The sequence below is a fragment of the Perca flavescens genome, chromosome 8, assembly GCF_004354835.1.
Source record: "Perca flavescens isolate YP-PL-M2 chromosome 8, PFLA_1.0, whole genome shotgun sequence".
Classification (NCBI taxonomy): domain Eukaryota; kingdom Metazoa; phylum Chordata; class Actinopteri; order Perciformes; family Percidae; genus Perca; species Perca flavescens.
The window spans coordinates 23,806,334-23,827,258 of record NC_041338.1 but is presented as its reverse complement, the minus strand read 5'-3'; the positions used below and the strand labels follow the sequence as shown (position 1 = coordinate 23,827,258).

The 20,925-nt window shown below is 40.3% G+C and overlaps 1 protein-coding gene across 3 annotated transcripts in view; it reads right to left on the bottom strand.

The window, feature by feature from the left end:
* Window positions 1-8: 8 nt before the first annotated feature.
* sema4ba (sema domain, immunoglobulin domain (Ig), transmembrane domain (TM) and short cytoplasmic domain, (semaphorin) 4Ba) overlaps window positions 9-20,925 on the bottom strand; it is a 76,142-nt gene continuing 55,225 nt past the window's right edge. For all 3 annotated transcript variants that reach the window (XM_028585993.1, XM_028585991.1, XM_028585994.1), the window contains exons 2-15: window positions 20,435-20,835; window positions 10,636-10,796; window positions 10,391-10,453; window positions 9,727-9,825; window positions 9,093-9,204; window positions 8,762-8,878; window positions 8,295-8,452; window positions 5,493-5,674; window positions 5,030-5,180; window positions 4,465-4,675; window positions 4,211-4,326; window positions 3,622-3,779; window positions 3,421-3,512; window positions 9-3,254 (exon numbers count right to left, since the gene is read on the bottom strand). In XM_028585993.1, coding sequence (XP_028441794.1) covers window positions 2,482-3,254; window positions 3,421-3,512; window positions 3,622-3,779; window positions 4,211-4,326; window positions 4,465-4,675; window positions 5,030-5,180; window positions 5,493-5,674; window positions 8,295-8,452; window positions 8,762-8,878; window positions 9,093-9,204; window positions 9,727-9,825; window positions 10,391-10,453; window positions 10,636-10,796; window positions 20,435-20,552 — 2,511 coding nt within the window. In that variant the 5' untranslated portion in view covers window positions 20,553-20,835 and the 3' untranslated portion in view covers window positions 9-2,481. The remainder of the gene's footprint in view (window positions 3,255-3,420; window positions 3,513-3,621; window positions 3,780-4,210; window positions 4,327-4,464; window positions 4,676-5,029; window positions 5,181-5,492; window positions 5,675-8,294; window positions 8,453-8,761; window positions 8,879-9,092; window positions 9,205-9,726; window positions 9,826-10,390; window positions 10,454-10,635; window positions 10,797-20,434; window positions 20,836-20,925) is intronic.

Sequence of the window (20,925 nt, the reverse complement as noted above, 5' to 3'; positions counted from 1 at the left end):
ATGAAACAAACAAAAAATACAATTCACAAGATTTTTAACATTGGCAGCTGAATTTACAAAACAATTTTACATAAACTATTTTACATAAAAACTCTTTACTTATATGTTGAGCGACTTGTACGGTCACAAATAGAAGGCCAGACTATAGTGGTTCATTACGAGAGAGAGCAGACGGCGATACTTTCACTGTGGCATTAACAGTTTAGGCTTGTATTCAAATAAAAACATGTTCAGTACCTGCACATATTTTACTAAACCACTGCCACTTTATATTTGCTCTGCAATTTAATATTATTATGATAGCCACTTCACCAAAAACTGGCATATGTTTGTTTTTAATAACAGTCAAAGCATGAATCTTTCATACGGCATGATCGATTATAGCTGACCAATCTTTGAAATTCACACAGTCATTTTTGCAGTGCCATTTACAAGAAATGTAACATACGGTAATAATAATAGTTACCTATAATTCAGTATTTTAAAATAAGTCAGTGGTTATTCATGTGCTACAGTTTTAGAATAAAATTTTGTCCCTGACTAAAGGTGTAAGCCACTGTGACAACAAATAAAATAAAACGCCCCATGTGCACATACTGTACAACGTTGACAGTATTAAATCACATATATTCAATGTTTTTTTTAACTCTTGTTTCTGAGCATGGCCAGTCCTATCACACCGACTCTACAGCACTACTACCTGGTTAGTTTATTATCCCAAGAGGCACATCTCTTGGTTATTGTTTCAGAAGGCATTATCCATTTCAGATTTGTTATCAAATCCATAACCTGCATTATACTAAGGCTTTTCAACATCATGTGCAAATCCTATGCATTCTGAGTCAAGCAGTATGCCTTCCTGCATTTTTGTGAAATTTAAACTTTGCTGGCCACATTGCAATACTAGAGTCAAACTCAAGTAAGACTTAAATAATATTGTATAAAAATGCTTTCAAGTTACTCCAACATCTGACTCAAATTTAGTAAACAATAACGTTTAAATTCATTATTTCTGAATAAGGAAATGGCTAATCAAGACAATTACAAATTCTAATGTTTATTACTGGATGAGAATGAAAAGTATTGCTTTTACGGTTGCCTTTAAAACCATTTAAGCAAGAAAGGGGCATTTCCTACCCTTCGTTAACACTCATCAATTAATATGTTTATCAAAGTTGAGGATATACAGATGTGTGTCATTTAAATCAGATTATGAATAGGTGTAGTATTTAAATATTTATTATTATTTCCCTTTGTGAAAATTGATGATAGATATTTGTAACATTAAAGAATGACTACGAAAAATGTCTCTCTGTAAAAGAAACAATTGGTCAATGTTCCACACTAAAATACACCAAAATGGCTAAAATCTTGCATACTTATAGTTAGTGTAATGAGAGCAAATGTGTGTGTTGGTGTGTGTTTGCAGTGCCACTGATCCTAAAGTAATTAACAGCGCCAACACCTTTGTGCTTACTCAGTCTCGAGGTGAGGTGTTCTTGGTGTTTACCCCACTTCACATTATTTGCTTTGCATAGACTGCCTATCTCATTAAGAACAGCATGATAATACCTGGAATGAGATTTTTCACTTTACAACATTTGGTGAAAGAAACACCTGTTGAAAGTCTTACTTCCACAGAGGAATATCTCTATCTACTAATAATACCAATACTTTAGAAAAAGCATAGTGTCTTCATTCATAACTATATAATGTTCATGTTTTTGGTGTGTAGTGATTGAGGTGGTAAGGGTTTCTACAACATTTCCACTGAGGTGATTCCTTGTTTGCGTTTCCTGTAACTTAAATAACAAATAATGGTCTTTTTTTAAACAACCTTTTCAGTTTGTTGGCACAACTCTTCTGCTCTTAATTCTTTCTATGTTGCGGTGTTATATTCAAGCCTAAACAATATAGAGTATACTTTTTTTTTTGCCTGCCACTGGATTGTTAGTGTATATTCTGGTGAGAGTGTTTGCCTTGCTACAGTACATAGCCTCAGCGAAGGGTGGGCTCTTACCAGATGACAGAATTAAAATAAAACAGCAAACCCTGTAAGCCAGTAGTGGGAAAATGTTTGAATTTCGCTCTGCCTTTTAAAGCATTACCAGTAGATTATATGGACGGACTGAGTGGCAATGCTATGAAATCCAATCACTGAAATCATATAGTTGTGACACCCCCTCTAAGCTTGTTACATTCCTGTGAGCCGTATGTGGTAGCGTCAAAAGTCTGAAGGCAAACTGGAACTTCTTCAGCGTGCTTCGAATGCACTTGAATAAGGGGGGAGTGAGAGGGAAACAAAATCAAATGAACATGGAACACAGGGACAGAACAAGTGCAAAATCTGTGTAATGAAATGTCTCTCCATGAAGAGTCTAATGATCCTCAGTCTTCCCTCTTATTGGGTTTTGTCTCTCTCAGCAAGTGCACTCTTTCCTTTCAGTTTAAAATGTCACTCCACACAACATGAAGCCAGCCTCACACTATGGAGTCTTTAATCTCAGAGCCCAGTCTGACTCTTGGCCGTGGACATGTGGGAGAAATCTCTACGTGGCTCTCTCTCAAGTTCAGAGGCTTCTTCTCCGACTCTGAGAAGCTCTTGCTGTTGTCGGGCGACGAGCACTCGTGCGGTGGAGTGCTGCATATGTAGTTGTCGTTAAGGGTCTGGTAGCCCTTGTGATCAGACGCCGACGCTGTGACTGTGTTGCCGTTTAGCGGCAAGTTCTCAGCCGGTTTCCCCACAATTCTGGGCTTCTTCTGCTGCATGTTGGGGCACTCTCCCTCCTTGAGCATGGACTTCATGTGGTCGCGGTTCCTGTACACCACAAATAGAGAGAAGACCACCAGAGAAAACGCCAGGAGGGCACACACCACTATCAGCTCGTTCCAGTAGGTCTTAGTGTTGATCTGCGGTGAGCGGGTCTCTCCTGGCAGGATGATAAACTTTTCCTGGGAGTCCTGCAGCGTATGTGAACGGCCTGTCAGGGTGGTGCTCTCGTGCTTGGCCTCGCCCCTCACACAGTAGTTTGCCAGCAGCTGTCTGAAGCCTTCCTCCACTGACCAGCACTCGTAGGTTTCCTGCCTGTCAGCTTGAGCTACCACTACTAACCCCCCCTCTGGGCTGGGGTAATGGAAGTGACCTGCGCTCTCACTGAACTCCCACTTCCTTTCAGCCAAATTAGAGCGTAGCTTGCAAGGGAGTACTTTGAACGTGTTGGCTGGGATAATGATCACCTGGCATAAAGACATTCCTGTGGAAAGGCAAAGCAGAGACATAGATCGAGTCAGATATGTCATGAAATAAGCTTCAGATTCAGAATAATAACGGTTTGACTAGACAAGTTTGACAAGACTCAAATTTAAAGGCAAAGTATGCAGAGTGCTGCTCTGTAAATCTATGACAAAGAGTTCACTTACGTGTGGGTAGAGGTTTAGCCATCCGTGGGCTTGGCACTGTCTTGTCGCAAATAGCTGATGTGTCTGCTTCGTCTACATCCTGTTGCCAGGCACTGAAACACAAATATTTATTTAAAAAATATATTTACAAATTATAAAAAAAAAATGTTTTGTCTGCATCTGTACAACTGATTGTAGATTATTGTGCAGAGGGATGCATACTTGTTTGGCGGAGCCTGTCTGACATCCACACACTTCCTCCCGTTCCAGGCACAGTAAGGATCCCTGGAGAGGATGCACTCCCCGCAACTCTGATAATTAGTGCAGTTAGCTACTGGGACCTCCACCAGTTCAGAGAAAGACGAAACATAAAGCTGGCCCTGTGGAAGAGAGATGACAAAACAGGGGACAGGAAGGAAGTGCCCCAAATACAGTTATTGGATTACTACTTTCATCCAGAATCTTCCTTGTCTGACCCTCATCTAAACACAGCAAACTTAGCTTTTCTTAACATCACTTTAATAGGAATTTCTTTGCCCCAATGTACAAATCTAAGCAGAGTATCAAAGTCAAGCCATGATTCAATAGTGTCACAATTCCAGCTGTTAAAACCCCAGATGTTTGCAGATCCCCTGAGAGAAAGTTGCATGTAATTGGCTAATTGAACATGAGGGCTGCTTTAGGCTGTGACTTTCATGGCTCATGGAATTTCTAAACTGCCAATAAATGCATTTACTGAGCTTAGTTCATACCACGAGTAAGGTCTGTAAAACAAGCTGGGCTCGTTTTCTCTCTCATCACTCCACTATACCTTTTCGGTGTCCAGCTCGATGTGTTGCACTGGTTGGGAACCACTGAAGAGTGCCATCTCCTCAATGATGTGCATCTTGTTGTTGACATTAATGGCTTTATGAAGTCTGCCATCATCTAAAAGACACAGTATAACTTGAGCTTCGATTAAACTCTTTGTGAATATTGAGATATGCTAGTAATGGATAACACAGGATGCTGCTAAAAAGGTTGATGAGTGTGTTTGTGTGTGATTATGGGAGAAGAGTCCTTTACCTGTGCCAATGAAGAGCACATTATATGCCTTTTTTGCTGCCTGGACTCGATGGACAGCTATCTGCGTGTAGCGAACGCTGCGTTTGAGCAGAAGGGGCTGGCTGCGGATCACGCTGTCCATCAGAAAGTGGTCTTTGACAAAATTCAGCACCTTGTCCGGCATGTGCAGCGAGGACGAGATGCCCTGTTCCCTGGCAGTATTTGTGATACACTGTGGAGGCAAAATATTGGGTCAAACAGTCACTCAAATTGTATAAAGACACATACTGCAGCTGTACAGCACCTCAATGTTTCTCTAGCTTACATTTTTCAGTGATTCAACTGTGATAAGCCTGCTAGGACATGAAAGCGACCGTAATTTGATGAGAATCATGTTTAGGTGGACACAATAAGGCCAGCTCGGATATTTGTTTGAGCCTTGATCCTCAGTCAAAATCGAGGATGTGACTGATGAGCAGACAGGAGTGTATGGAACTCGTTCATGCAGCTGTCATGACATGACGCTGATAACTGACATGTACTCGTCTACAGGTTCTCCAGCAGAGGGCAGCATGTAGTTACTCACCACTCCAGGCCGAGGCTCTGGGACCGGATGGTTGTATGTGTACCATTGTTGAGTCTCTCGGTTGACCTCACGGTATCGCCCATGGAACGCCTTTTCCACTTGGTCCATAGTGAAGGAACACACTGCAGAGCTTCCTGAAGCACCTTTATACCTTATAAGACATAAAAAAGCATCTCAACAATACTGATTAATCTTTTCTTTTTACATTCTGATCTCGTAACATCTTTAGGAAAGCTGTCTGTGACATTAGGGGATGTTTTACACTGAAAGCCTAAACAACTCTGTATAGAGACTAACTGATTTACAAATACTGGAATACAAAGTTAAATGTGATTCAAAGCATCTCCTCTCTTCTTTTGCATTTGCTTTGGTTTCAATGTGCCAGATTTGCACAACATATGAGGAGGTATTACTACATTAGTTTGGTGATGTTGTAATCAAAGCAGTGAAAGTTGGTCCTCACCACTGAGACGTGAAGACTCCATAAAACACAGTGTTCTTCCAATCATCAGGGCTCGGTGTCAGCACAAACATGTCTTGGATAATGTTGAAGGGGAAGCCATCATCTGGCAGAGAGCACAAGAGTTGAGCCTTCAGGAATGTTGTCCATTTCTTCTGCAGAACCCTCTCGCCTCCCATGTCGCCCTGCAACACAAATATTTGTGTAGGTTTGTAAATGTTTAACATGTGGCCAGTAGAGGGTGCAAGCATATAAGATTGACACCTGTTTGAGGTGTTGACAATCCCTCTGAAAAAATGCTTTGATACACAAGTGTGATTTAATGGGATGTGACAGGCTTGTAAAAGGCATGAAATAATAATGTGCACCATATGGTATGTTGCCACGGCATACCTCACATACCATAACATACAGTACATATTGTATGTTATATTAGAAAAACAAACTTTATCTACCTTCTTCATGACTAAAAACAGAAACCGAAAGAAAGTGTTCAAAGGTGAAGGACATAACTGAAAAACCTTAACCTCATAGTAAAACCATAATTAGCTAAATCAATTGTGCCGGTAACTCAGATATACCCCGAGGCAGCAGACTTCTAGGTCATAAAAACAATATACATCACCAAAACTGGCTTTGATTAAAAAATAAATAAAAAAAAACTTGGGCCTTTGAAGAGGGCAAATGCTTTTAAATAAAAAAGAGAAAGAGGCTTTGCTCCCTGACAATCTTTCTTCACTGACACTACCGCTGTGATTCAGCGCCTTTGGCACTAGCCTTCAAAGTGATGTGTGGCATGGGACCACCTTGCCATGGATACTAATTTGGCTACACACACATATATCTGTGCAAATTGGAGAGCAACTACATCTTTAAACCTCAATGTGAAAGTGATTTACAGTATGTGATGTATGACTGTAAAACAGACTATATTTTACAGGGAGTTTCAAGCCTCAGGAAGGCGGCTACACATATTTTACCTACACAAACCAAGAGCGTATTTTAGTTTTGCAAAAAGACCTGGCATTTAAAGGCAGGATGATCTTCTGCACCAATCATAGGCTACTGTCTGTTTACATTCAGATCATGGCAACAATTATTCCAGTTTTCTCACAGGCTTAGATCTAACAAGATCAAAGTTGGCCGCTGAAGAAATGAGAGAAAAACGTAATATTCTAAACTACATAAAACCCTTTAACACAAAGCTTCAATCGAGTCCACTTTAATATTACATTAATCAGAGGAAATAGCAGCGCTGGATGGAAGGGGAAATGACATGGCCAATACTGAGCTTCTGAAGCAATTACTTATTGCAGTAACCCAGACAGATAATGAGTAACATACAGTATATTGTCTCGTCCTCCTGCCTGAACCTAGTTTTATAATTTAATGCCACTGTGTGCTTAAACTGACTTCTGAATAATTGAAGCAAATGCATCCCATTCATTAATCCCTTCTGAAAGCATCCGTTGTTCAAAAGGCCCTTCAAAAAGCATGAACATGGCAGGCAGTAATGGCTTCTTTCTGGGAAACGGAACAATCCAGCTAATAAGAAAATGCTTTGTTTTGTTTGTTTCAAGCAAAACAGTGTTTATCATTCAATAGTTTGCTTCTATGAAGAGGAACCTGTGTACTAAACACCTGAATAAACAACAAAGAGGGGGAATGCTGCCGACATAATAAGTCAAACAAGGGACAAGGGAGATAGTAATAGGATTTAAAGTAACAACTTATTTGAACAAGAATCACTATACGGTATTTGTTATAGGAACTGACACTATTTTTCTTCAGAGCATTTACCTAATTTTAAAGCTTTGTTATATCCCACATTTGTTTGGGAAACACACTCCTAAAAAGTGACACATTATTACTCATTTCCTCATGAGTAATCTGTACCAAACTACTTAAAGGGGCTCTAAGTGATGTGACGCGTTTTTTAGGCTACATCAGACAACATTTTTCATCACATACAGCAAACATCTCCTCACTATCTGCTAGCTGCCTGTCCCTTGAACACACTGTAAAAAAAACACAGTTTCTGAAGACAGCCCAGGGTCCACAAACGGCAACAAACAATTTTTTTTTTAATTGGATGTATGAAAACACTGAGTGGATATTTGCATTAAGATGAAGAATATATAACCCTGTGTGCAGTGTCAGACTGACACAGCTGGACTTTCCATAATAACAATAATATACTGGCTCTCACAAACTGGTAGTTTTTCATTCAATAAACATAATTATTTTCACAGAGACAAGCAGCAGTCTGATCTGGAGAACTGGTTTGTGATAGTGATGTTTAAAGAACTGAGAAGATCCTAAAATATCTTACAAAATACTGTGTGAGGTCTGCATGTTAGTTTAAAAGCCCTGGGTTTAAGTACTCCAGCAGGTGATAATCCTTTTCTGCGCATGGATCTTGTGCTACAGTAATCCTAAAACGTTTCTGACTTGTCGTCTCTGAAGACAAATATTTGTTGAAAAATGATAAGAATTGAGGGAGGAGAGAGTCTGGAAAAAAAAAAGAGTCAACAGAGGGAGACATGCAAGAGGAATGTTTTTCTGTAACAAGAGATCCTGCCCAGAAACACTCATCATATTCAGGCTGTAAGAAGCTTTCAGAAGACTACATATCTGTATAGAAGCATGCACTAAACACAAACACACATGAAATGCACAAACACAAAACAAATCCCTTCCCTGGTCTGATAGATTCCTATAGTGATGTGAGGGGGTGTCAGGATATATCGCTAAAGAGGAAAAGGGCCCCTTTAGATGGACTATATACCTTTAAGCATCACTCACCTTACACACACGAGCAATGCGTGACACAATGGTGTTGTCAAAGAAATCAAACTCTTTTCCTGCTTCACTGAAGAAGAAGTAAATCTTATCGTCATCGCCCACTTGGTTGCCCTTGGGCAGGCTCTCCTGTATGTAGGCTGAGCCAACAAATGCCGGGTCTGAAAGAAAAATGACGTAAACAATACTGTCAGACTACAGCAAATGAAATTCAGGCACCCTGGGACACCCATCCCTATTCCCTCTGACATGAAACACACTAAATTCAATTGTGACAGGGACTCAGATTGCAGGTAAACACTTTTCATTTATATAATCTCCAGTTGTGTCAAATTATATTCTCATGCAGCATACAAACAGTTTTAGATTGGCATTTATCTTACATAAGATGTGATATCAAATAATATATATCATTTTTAATTACATGACGATATAATGAAAAGCATTGCCTTCCAGCCAAAGCACTGTACCTTGGAGCCAGTTGAGGGAGTTTTCTGTTTTTAGAGCAGTTCCTTGGCTTAGACTCTTGTAAATGATGGGTTCATTTCCTTGGAAATTACTGACTGTACCAGCATACAGCTCTCCATCTGTAACGCAATGAAGAAGACCAGCATAATCACAGTGTTTACCAAAAGGGAATGGGCTTCTGCGTCATCCACAGTAATGAAATCTAGAGGTTATGCCCCAATTTGTCTCCGTATCAACCACCTGTAGTTACTTTACTGATTCCCAGAGCAGTTTCTATAAAGCAAAACATACATCACAAAGCTGGATTGTATCGACTGTCATTTTGGGACCTACCAGCCATGATGGCAGTGGACTTGTATTCAGGATTAAAAGGGCAGCGGTTTCGTCCATCTTCTGTAACAATCTCACCATTATCACTCTTGACAAGGGAGAAGTCTGCAGTGTTCTGGAGAGCACAGAAACACACAAACATCACACTTAGTTGAAAAGTAGAGCTGTAAACTGCTCTGACAGTGACCTCCGTCCGTCTGTCCCACAGTGAAAAGGTGGTCAGTCAGGCTTCAGGTAAAGTTGAAGCACAGGTCATCCCTGTATGTTTGTTCTGGATAGCTCTAAAAGGCTTAAAACAATTTGTAAAAAGAGACTGGGTCGATTCTTATATAATCTGATTCCATGCATTAAATATTTTTATCCATTTCCCTTCAGCGCAGGAGATAATAAAATAATGTACATACAGTATTTGTGTCTAGCTGGGCATGGGCCTCAGCCAGACTGCTAAGTGAGCTGAGAGGCAGGAAGCAGCATTTCCTCTTGATTCTAATAAATATACACAACATATGGTTCTGCACCATGGGTAATCAACTTGACAAAACAATGAATGACACAGCACTTTATATCTCCAACACAAGCACAGGTTGCACACAGCATGTCACTGCAACAGATGTGACTGGTTCATATAAACACTTACTATGTAAGCACAGGTGGGGCTGAAGGCGTATGTTCCACACACATACAGATGAGTGCTGTTCATGCGTAGTAAAATCTTGACGTAGTTGAAGCAATCCGTCTGTATTAGAAACATAGAAAAGAATTTCATGTAAATGATTGACATTTTCTTTACAAGTGCTTACATACTTTAAAGGATATAGGTGATTAGGATGTATGCATGAAGATAAATAAAGCGGATTGTGTTAGGATTGTACCGAATGTTTCCAAAAAGAGCTTTTTTATCCACCATCCCATTTATGTTATTTCCTGTCTTAAGCCACTTACTTAGAAAAAGAAATTAGAAATGTAAAGTGGTTTAGAAAAACAACAAATTGTCAAACTAGAGTGTTTGAGATCATTTTTAATATTCAAAACAAGGTTGTGGGTCTGTATGTTTGCATGTTAAACTGAAAAAAGAAAGAGCGTAACAGAGGAAAAGATTGTTTGAAAGAAAGAGAAAAATCCAGTGTTGTAGAATAGAAAGTTACAACTTGACAGGAAATGCCCAGGGTTCTTCCCTGGATCTGTTTCCAGAGTGCCCTGCAACAATGGTCAACTTGACCCAAAAAGGTAAACCTGCAGTCGTGTACAGATGAGACATCGGAGTTTAGCTACTTGAGCTTTCACACCAACAGTTCACTTGCCTGCAGGTCTTTGCCTTTGAAACTGCACTCGTCTCTGTTCCTCTCTGGAGTTTTCCACGTGAGCTGCAGGAGAGAAACACTGTCAGACTCATACTGGTGGTATAATACAGTGAGGCAGGTTATAATTACAATGGACTTAATCATATTCATATTGTAGCCTACCACTGGGATCCTATTATTACTACGCTCATATTGATACAAGATGCTGTATATGATACTGCAGTTTACAGATGCTTGGCTCTTACATTTCTTTGTAGCTTGACTGCACTGATATCAGTGAGGTTGAGTGCAAAGAGAATCTCCCGAGCGCCAACGTACAACATGTTGTCTTCTTTACTGAGGAGGAGAGAGGTATAGTTGAAGACTCCACCGACCGAGAAGCTTCTGGTTGTCCTCTCCTTCGCATCTGGACAGACACAGACAGAGGAGGAGACATAAGGTGTAATTCATAAATGAGCCATTATAAGCTGTTGAAGACTGGGAATGCAAAAAGGTACTTGAGTAGGCAAATTAAAGCATTTTGATGTTTTGAGTGTGGTCATAAAATTTGATGCACAACACAGAGTCTAGATTAAGTCTCAATTAGACACACTAGGACAATGTGTCACCCCTGACAAGCCTCAACCCGGAAACGTTTTGTGTGTTTTAATGTTGATTAAATAGTTTGACTACAGTTTAAATTTCATAAAAAACTAAAATACACCCCTGCATTGTCTTCATATCAACTATCTACTCAGAAACATTTAAGCTTTTTTTTCTGACATTTCTACCTTTATCAGACAGTACATAGTAGAGAGCTGACAGAAATGGATATAAACACTGAGGTCATTTCAATCCATTTCATTACTTACTCGGTTACTGGACTTTGACTTTGTAGGACAATATACCTACTGCAGGATATCTACACAGCTAAGGATCTGGGCCTCATGAAGTATTCAATACCCCTGGGGAAAAACAATGTAAAGAAATCAACATGCATGTGTTTCTATGTTTATGCAACTGCAACTTCTAAATCCTGTCAGCTTCTCATCAGAGCGAGATTAAAGAAGTAAATAACAAGGAGAGAAAAATCCTCATGTCTCCTACAGAAAGTGAATGATTTGCTCTAACCACATTAACACCTCCAGACTAAAGCCAAGGGTTAAATCATCAACCCTCCCAATCACTGCTTTAAAGGCCCATGTGTATCTCGGATTTGCAGCAGCCTGGAGGCTTTCAGTGCTGGCCCAGCTTGAACAACTTTTCTTAATTGCATGCCAGCATAAACAGAAGCAGGGAGCTGATGGAAACCTGAAGTGGCTAAAGCTCTGATCCAGGATCTTTGCCCCTGTAATGTGACGAATGGGGAAAGAAAAGCAACTAAAGAACTCCATTCATGTTATTGAGGAGGGTCCTCTAATATTTGTAATTATAAATTTCTGCTCTAAGGTACTGTACAAAAATGACTGGGGTGGGGAGTATGAACGTTATCTTTTACTTTCAGCAAGGGCCTACCCAGAGTTAATATTTACTTTGGACCCTCCTCTTGGCTCAGAAAAAAACCCAGCAACATCCTCCTCTCAAAAACTCAAAATAATAGAGTCCTGAACTGCTACAACTAATTTAATAATTAATAAATAACCAAAAGAGGCAAAAACTATGTTTAAGATCTGCATCCCAATTCAAACCATAATAACTTAATGGAACAATGGAGCTTACAATTATGGCACTTCCCGGCATAAAACTAATCCAGTCCAGATGGAGTAATGTGTCATTAAGTTGTACTGATAATAAGCACACTATGCGGTCCATACCCTGTAGTACGTATGACCTGGTATAACCTCACCTCAGAGGGTATGTAGAGGAGGTTGACACTTCCTCACCCTCGAGAAAACATCATGTTAATAGCAGTCCATCACCGCGGCAACAGAGAGCCATATTGTAGTTAAATCTGTCAGTAAAACCACTAGAGGCTCTGCTCTACGTATGTTCATGGACCCATTGGGGCCGTTCTCTCTCTCCTTCTCACTATCATCACAGGATAGAGTGCTGCCCCCCCCCCCTTTTTTCTCCCCACAGAGTCTTGAGAAGTTTAACGGGTGATTTACAGCGAGAGAGAGAGAGAGACCAAAGCCTGAATCAAAACAAAAGCTTTGAGGGATTTTCACAGAGGTGGATATCTACACTATTATCCTCTGGAGTCAGATCACCACTGTCATACTTAGCGACCACAGCTGACAAAGAAAACCAAAGGGGTCCCTAATTGAGTATCATTAAAGAGATCCAGGAGGTTTTGCAACCACACAAAGCTTTCCATTTCCAATTACAGGAAAACATTAATTATCTCTCAGTATAGACCTATTGCTTTACAATGCTTTATTCCTCTGAGGGGCATTAATTGATAAATCGTATATTATAACATCATGTTTTGCCCATGTTCTCTATTAAACAAATGTAGGCTTAAAGAATTGATTGGTCAGTCTTAAAATGACAGGTTCAAATTGCAGCAAGATGTTTTAAGTTGCTCTAATCAATATTTCATAGCCTTGTTTTAATGTCATGCAGAAGGAAGAGACCTTTCATTGGACTCACCTTACTCATGTTTGAGACATCATGGTTCATAATGGAAAGTTTCAAACATGCTAACTGGCTTCTTCAACTTTAATATGTTTTTACTTTTTTTACTATTAAGCTTTTACAGGTAACTTAACTGCGGTTTGAGGTCTTGATGGCAAATATATGACACATTTACTGGTTCCAGCTTCTCAAATGTGAGGATTTGCTGCTTTTCTCGGTTTATTGTGAATCGAATAGTTTGGGGTCTTGGACTGTTGGTCAAAACAAAAAACAAGCAATTGGAAGACATTACATTCAGCTCAATCAAATTGTGATGGCCATTGTTCACTATTTTCTGACATAATAAAGTGCCACAAACTTGAACTAAATCTCTGAACAAGAGTGACAGTCATAAGCAGCAACACAGTCCTGAGACCAGAAAACCCAGAGAGAATAACTGCTAGAGGTTGAACACTCTGCAGACTGTTAACGCTAAAAAAAACATCACAAGCTAATTGAGTGTACCCTTCTTGAACTTGTCCTACTCTCCCCTCCGCATACACCAAAGTCTCTTAAAGAATCCCCTCTATTGTTGCTCGACTGTCTGAGGTTGATTCCTGAGCGACCATTTCATGACAATGCAGCCCCAGAAATGTTGTGGTGTATCAGAAAGAGGGGACATAGACAGGGCGGTTCAGAGGAAGCACTTAAGAGTGGAGGAGCAGCTTGTATCTGCTGCAGCCACAGAGACAGGGTGTCAGAAAGGGCAGCCAAGTGACCAGTAGGGCTGGGTACCGAATTCAATACTTTTTAGGCACTGACCAAATTGCCTCTGAAGTATCAAGTATCGAAAAATACCTCGTCATTCAATAACCAATTCCAATACCTAAGGAGTAAATCTCATCAGCGTCAGTGAGCCGGTAAGCATGCCGCATGCTTCTATATCCTTGATGTTCCACTTCCGGGATTCCTCCTGTGCCGCAGGAAATTCCGCCGGATGCATTTATTTTCCGTTTCCTTCCGCTTTCTTTGAGTTGGAATTTTAAATTTGGTGACTATTGTTGACTGCTCCTCAGATCTCTGCATGGTAAATTGAGATAGCTAGCTAGACTATCTGTCCAATCTGAGTTTTCTCTCGCACAACTATTTTGCAGCGGCCCTGTGCGATGCTTAGCGTCGCCCATGACGATTCTGATTGGTTTAAAGAAATTCTATTAAACCATAGCACGTTTTCCTCCCATCCCCGAATGCTATGTGGAGTAGCCAGACTCTCCTTCAGCGTTTTTTTGGAGGAGGGTCTGGCAAAGCGAGACACTACACATCTTAAGTTCTCTCCACTTTGCGGTCTCTGTTTTACTGATGATGGCAACACAGGTCACAGGTTAAGCAGGTAAATGACTGTAAATGTCTGTTTATACTTCCCAAAGAGGGAACCAGCAGGCAGAGCTCGAGGGTTTTTCACCTTACTGCATCACCGTTACCTGACCTCTGATCCAGAGAGAGCAGCTTTGTCTGGTTCAGAGCACTTCTGTGACCCTTTATAGAAGTGCATAAACAGCACACTCAGTGGTTCCCCATCTGGCAGCTGCATGCAATATTAGATCATTGCCATTATTATGTAATTAAAAGTAATTTCTGCAAATGACACTGCTAAATGGTTTGAAATACTCACCTAGATTGGCTTGCTAATCTATTTAGGGGAGACATTAATTATATTGGGCTTAAAGGAATCCTCCTACATTTGTACAGCTGATTTCCTGATGGGTCTGTGTCGAGGAAGGGAAGAGGGATAATTAAAAGAGTGGAACATCCCCTCCATAGGGGAACTGTGGAGTAATTTGTCCTTTGGTGACAGAGATCTAGGTGCCTTCTTTTGCAGAGCAACTTTTAACAGGCTGATTCAATCAGTGCCCTCCTATGAGGGGGGCTGCCTTTATCAGCTCTTACAGCTGTATGTCCAGGAGATAAGACGACTGCATAACTTATTTAAAGCACCCAATCTTGTTAACTTTCTGCAAAACTAGAAGAAAATACTGTTGCAAACAAATATACAGTACTGTATTTGAGTAGCAAATTGATCTGCAACAAACTCTCCATTCAACTGGAAAAAAAGTCTGCTCACTAGTAAACTTGTCTTGGTGGTGTTAAAGATAGACTGAGAAACATCATTATTGTCAACATTAAAAATAAGGTAGAGCTCCTGACTTTGAGCCAAGATGATGTCTAAGTAGTTTGTAATTTCATAAAGATTAGAGCTGGTCATAGTTCACGACCTGGAAAAAAAAGACTGCCTCTCTTTGTTGAGATCAAGAGAAAGCAATAGACTCATGATGGGTCATCTTTAGGGGACATCTGAGGCTTCATTTCCAGTCTCTTGACCATAAACATGACCTACATTCTTATCTCTAAAGGAATATAAGAAGAATGTTGCCAAGCAAGAACATAAACTGATCCCTGCATTGCACCCAAACAATATGTAGCATTTTTTAATTGTTCCATTAAACCAACAAACCTAGGAAAATAGAGATTTATGTAATTAATCTAACTTTAATCACAATATCACACAAGTAGTTTAATAGAAAGGAATCATCTGCACACAGATTAAAATATCAATTTGTTATGTTGAAATTTTTTTTCATATTTTCTATATCTTGATCATTAACGCTCTAAAATCATAAACACAATCATAAACACAATGTGACAAATATATTTTGAGTTTATTGACAACATTAAAATATATTTATAAACTAATATATTTTATCATTATGTGTATCAAATGTATCCCTGATGCCAGAGGTGTAACTATTTGTTTTTGTTAAAAAGAGTGAGGATTGACAGTTAAACTGAGATATCTCAACATTAGAATAAGATTGCAAAAATAAAGACAAAAATTATACACCACAGGGACAAATCTCTTTTATTTGTCTTCATCTGCTTAGTGTACTTGTTCAAGGACTTTGCTCGAGATAGAACACATGAACTCTCGTAAATTCAATTACTTTGAGAAGAAGTAATTACGACCCTCCGCCGAGAGAGAAGCAATGACCGCTGCGACAGGAAGTTGCAGTGCCAATAGGAGTCCCACTGGGTCGGTGTCCCAGCAAAGCCAGAACTCTCACTATTGTTGCATTGTCAGTGGTGACATCAAGACAGAAAACAGGCCACACTGGAGCGCTAACTAAATTATCCAAAGTATTTTCAAACTAGCTATTAAGAGCTGCTGCTGAATGGGTAATTGTGTGGGAGAGTAGACCCGAGAAGCTGAAGGACAGAGACTGAAGCATCTGGAAGGCATTAAGACAACAGGCAAGAGGGTCAATTCACTAGGAGATTCATTAGGCAAGCTGTGAGCCTGCTGTTTGTATTGGTAACTTGTGGAGCTGCATCTTGTTAGCAGGATATTGTTTCCACTGCACCATGCTGAGGCTGAGATTGGTGGCAGTTTTGAACACAGCTTCAGGAAACAGAGGCTGGAAAAGCCATATTGTAAATGCTGCACATGCTGTAAACATCTACAGGAAATTGTAAAGTGTAGAGATAAAGAATGTGCACTATGTATCCAGTATCCATGCCCGGGATGGGCAATAACGGGCTTTGGAGGTGCAATTTAATGGAGGGATAGAAACTAATTAATGTTTCAACATTTAAATTAAACACCTTCCTCCAAATCTATTAAACCTGTAGTTTGCAAAAGAGCATGCACCACACCTTTAAAGGATCCTTTTCCCATGAAAAAGGTTGACAGGGCAATCTGTTGGTCAGGGAGCAACACAAGCTGACCCCGGATTAACCACAATAATGTAAGCCAGCTGCTGGTTTATCAGGAACTCACCATGACCCGTCCTCTGAACAAGGCTGGAGCATCAAGAACAGAGAGACTACATGAGGTCATGACATGTTTCTAAGTGTACAGCAGCACTCTGACGGTGACCTGACTCCATGCTGTGGATTTACAGTAGGAGCAGAAACACCGTTGGGGCGTCCTCGCAACACCTTGAAAATGAACGTGCAATGAGAGTGTTTTCACAGGATCTGCCGAGTTTGATTTATATCCCGCTCGCTGGTGGATTGGACAGGGTGGGTATCAAAAACATCTGCAATATCAGGATCAACAATCTAACTTTTCATGATGGACTGAAAACAATCACATAGATGGAGACTGATTAGTCGCATATACAGTGCATTACTGAGTATCCATTGTATTTACTGCTGTATGTTCAAATACAATCAAATCACCTAATATTACTCTGATACAGGCATACATCTATAAAACAGGATAATAACCAAAAAAAGTTCTTGTTCATTTCAATGCAACAGTCTTTTACCAAAATAATTGGTTGATTAATTGAATCTTGAATCTGAACCCCACAGAAGTTTTAATTTATTATCACATATGCCATAGAAAAGAAGCACACGCTCAAGCTGGATCCAGATAATGTTTTGGCATTTTTGCTTGAAAAACGATTTTAACCGATTATCAAAATTGTTGTGGTTGTTATGAGACCACTTTGGGCTCTGTTGAATTTTGATGAGCCCTGGTCACTATTTTTGCTATTATTCAGTTAATCAAAACAATAATAATACTGAACTAAGTCATAACAAAAATAATCCTCATAAAAGTTACTATGACTTTCCACTTTAGCAGATCTTTAACAAGTGATCTAGTGGAGTGTGTTTAAGCATTCATTAAGAACTGCTGTTCAGGTATGTGGCACAAATACAATATTGAAAAGCTGTTATCTCACTTGACACTGCTGTCACTTTGAATTACCTGAGAGTGGTTGATTCCACTGGTCTAGACATGACAGCTTTTGAATAATTAAAAATGCTTTGCCCCCAGTGTGGCTGTGCGTATGGGCCCTAAATAAAATTAGAGCTTGACTGTCCACACGCATGATGTCTAACTAAGAGGGCTGAACAGATCAACAGGCAAAGACAGGCATCTTAAACTGCTTATAGGTGTGCCTTTTAATAGTGACCCAACACACTAAGCCATTCAGCATGGTCTGTATTAAAGCCTGGAACAAAAGCGGAGAGAAAAGCAGATGCAGGCTCTACACCCTGAACCCATGATTCGTCCTGATAGGCGCATAATGAGAACCAGACAAGTGTTCACACCATAACACATACAAATCCTCATTCATTATTCATGGCAGATTACCTTCTTCATTAAGGCAGAGGCGGAGACCAGGGGACAGAGAAAGCACGAGAGAAGAGGAGGGGAAGTCGGTCTACGAAAGTGTTAGGGGATGAGAAGCAACCAAGCAGCTCCGGCTCGCTTACACTACAGAGGTTAAGGCATGCAAACCGTCATGCTAACTGGCATCCAGATAGGACAGAGAGGATCAAAAAACCATGACGAGACCAGGCGGTTTCTGCTGTATAAAGTTCAGGTCCCTGAGGCCTGCAGCTCTGCATTCTGCTTTGATACTGTAAACACAATGTGACAAAGCTCTTCTGCGGAAGGCTGGGAAATGTCAGCGTAGCAGAACCGACATTAAAACAGCGAGACAACTTCTACCAGCAGGCCCAGCTAACCTTCATCAGCAGGATGAAGCTTGTTTTTTTGCCTTACATCACAATCTAAAACCTAAAAACTGGTCTTTTAAACATCCCACTGAAGTCTGACAGGAAATTCAGTCTTTTTAAATAGCTTTTGTCAGACTTACTGCATAAACCAGCTAGTGAACTTAAAGTCACTATGAGCCCTTGACCATGTCAAGATATGTGAGAAGGACCTGATTAAATGACTCCCTGCTAACTTTTATGGTGGTTCGTAACCTCTGTTGCTAAAGCTGTGTTGTTTCCTTAATGGCCCCATCATGAAGCTTATCATTGTGGTTAAAGTTACAGCAACATAAATGCTATTTTGAAACAAGCCCATGACTGAGGATACGTCTGGTTAGCTCCTTCCTTGCTTAACCTCAGCTATACTGAATCCATAGCCCTTCTACACAGTCTAGTGTTCTAGAATTCTGACATGTGGGTTTTGCATGTTTTATGTTGGTGTTTAACATTGGCTGCACGCCCTAATATCAAATCTTTCCATCAAACCAGGGAGAAGTGTGAACGTGAAGCTTCTTTTCAGTGAGTGATTGATGGTGTGTTGTTGTGAAATGCTCCGCCATGGCCCGAGCTGTGGGCTTTGTTGAGGCTGGCAGGTGAGAGAGATTACCTGTTGGTGTAGAGGTCCTATGAGGAAATACACAGGCTCAGACAGGCAAGATGAATGACCTATTTGAAAGCTTGCGTAGTTCAAAATTAGCCCCATACTGGAAATGTTATCCATGTCTATAATAGATTAGTAAGAGCGATCTATCAGCACAATCTTCCCTGACAGTAAGACTCTAATGATGCCTGAACTTGAGTCACTAACAGCAGTTCAATCACTGAAAGCCTGCATTGATCTCATAATACATAATTTTGTTTAATTTTATATGGAAATACTTAAGCACAATACATGTTTAAATCCAGCTTGTCATCTCAAGTGCACTGGTACATCATTTAAAAGATTACATCAGTGATGATGAAATCACTACTTGGCACTGGTGGCCATGGCACCATGTACCAAGAGAGCACAGCAAATCATGCTCCACAGAAACCCAGCACCTAAGGCTAATTTAACAATATCCCCAATATATTTTAAAGGTGAAATACGACAAGCATATTTGTTACTGTATGTTTCTAAGCTGGCTGGATAGTATGACATTCTGCAAGCAAACACAAAGCTACAGATTATATAAGAGCAATAACTCCATGCTTGTGAGACTCTGTCAGACTGCCCTCAGTAAGTCGCAGCACAATAGGCCTGTTCATTTTGTAATGATGTCTGACCTGTAGGTACTCGACAGAGCCATCCTGAAGGAGCTGCCATTCACAGTGCAGATTTACATGGACTTTAAATCATTATGGCGTAAACAAACACTATTTCACCCATCTTAATCCTTTTAGCTCTTACAATGGACACATGTGAGGTGTATTGATTTGTTTCACTGAACTGAGTTAATGAACAGGGACACCACTGGGAATTACATAATCTGTCCTACAGGCATGATGTGAGACTAGAACATAGGTATACCTTGTAATAATCAAGAACTACTACATAGTAAATAGTTCAACAGAAAACAGCGGATGTTTCTGTTGACCGTTCATGATATACAAGTTCCCAGATCACGCAGCTGTGTAAAGTTTTACCTTTGACAATCTGTGATTTGAGGGAGCTTTACAACACAGAGCAAAGGAGAGCAAGTTTGCCAAGTGCTGCTGTTCATGCAAAAGGATCTCACAAAGCCCCATCTGGAGCCCCAGGCACCCCCATAGCTCACATCATCCTTTCTTCACTGATAAATAACGGCCTGATGAGTCTGCTACCTTGCACTAAAGTGATTAAAGTGATGTAAACATGTGGTGCCAGAAAAGCTTGGGACTAAATACTGCAAGAAATTTCCCATACAGTAGTTGACTGCAATGTCTTGATAATTCTATAGTGAATAAGTTAATAAAACTTACTGTAGGAGAAGGTGAGGCGTGGAGTGACATCGCTTTCCGTGACAGCTGTATGAAAGGAATCAACAAGTAGGATAGTGTAGGCTGCGAGACAGAGCCAAGCCATACTCATTGTCCACATGCCTCCTCAGGACCGCCAGCCAACTTGCAGTATTTGCCTTTCAGGTTTGTGGGGAATTCATGAAAAGCGTCTTTTTTAAGCTGTTTATTTTCTCTCTCTTTTCCTGCAGCTCCAGGCTCCTTGAATGAAAGGCCTATGCACTGTGGGTAAGTCGGAGCACTCCTTTGGGCCTGCAGAAGATGACGCTGGTTTGGAATGACGACCTGTGACCTCAGAACAAGACAGAAAGTCTCCACCGATCAGCCTCCATGCGTATGCAGCACCGCCGGGTCTCAGCTGAGATCTGTGAAAATGAAGGAACAACATATACTTTATTTTATTGATCTGGAAGGATAAGTGGGTTAATTGATTGTTCAAAAATGAATCTGCAACT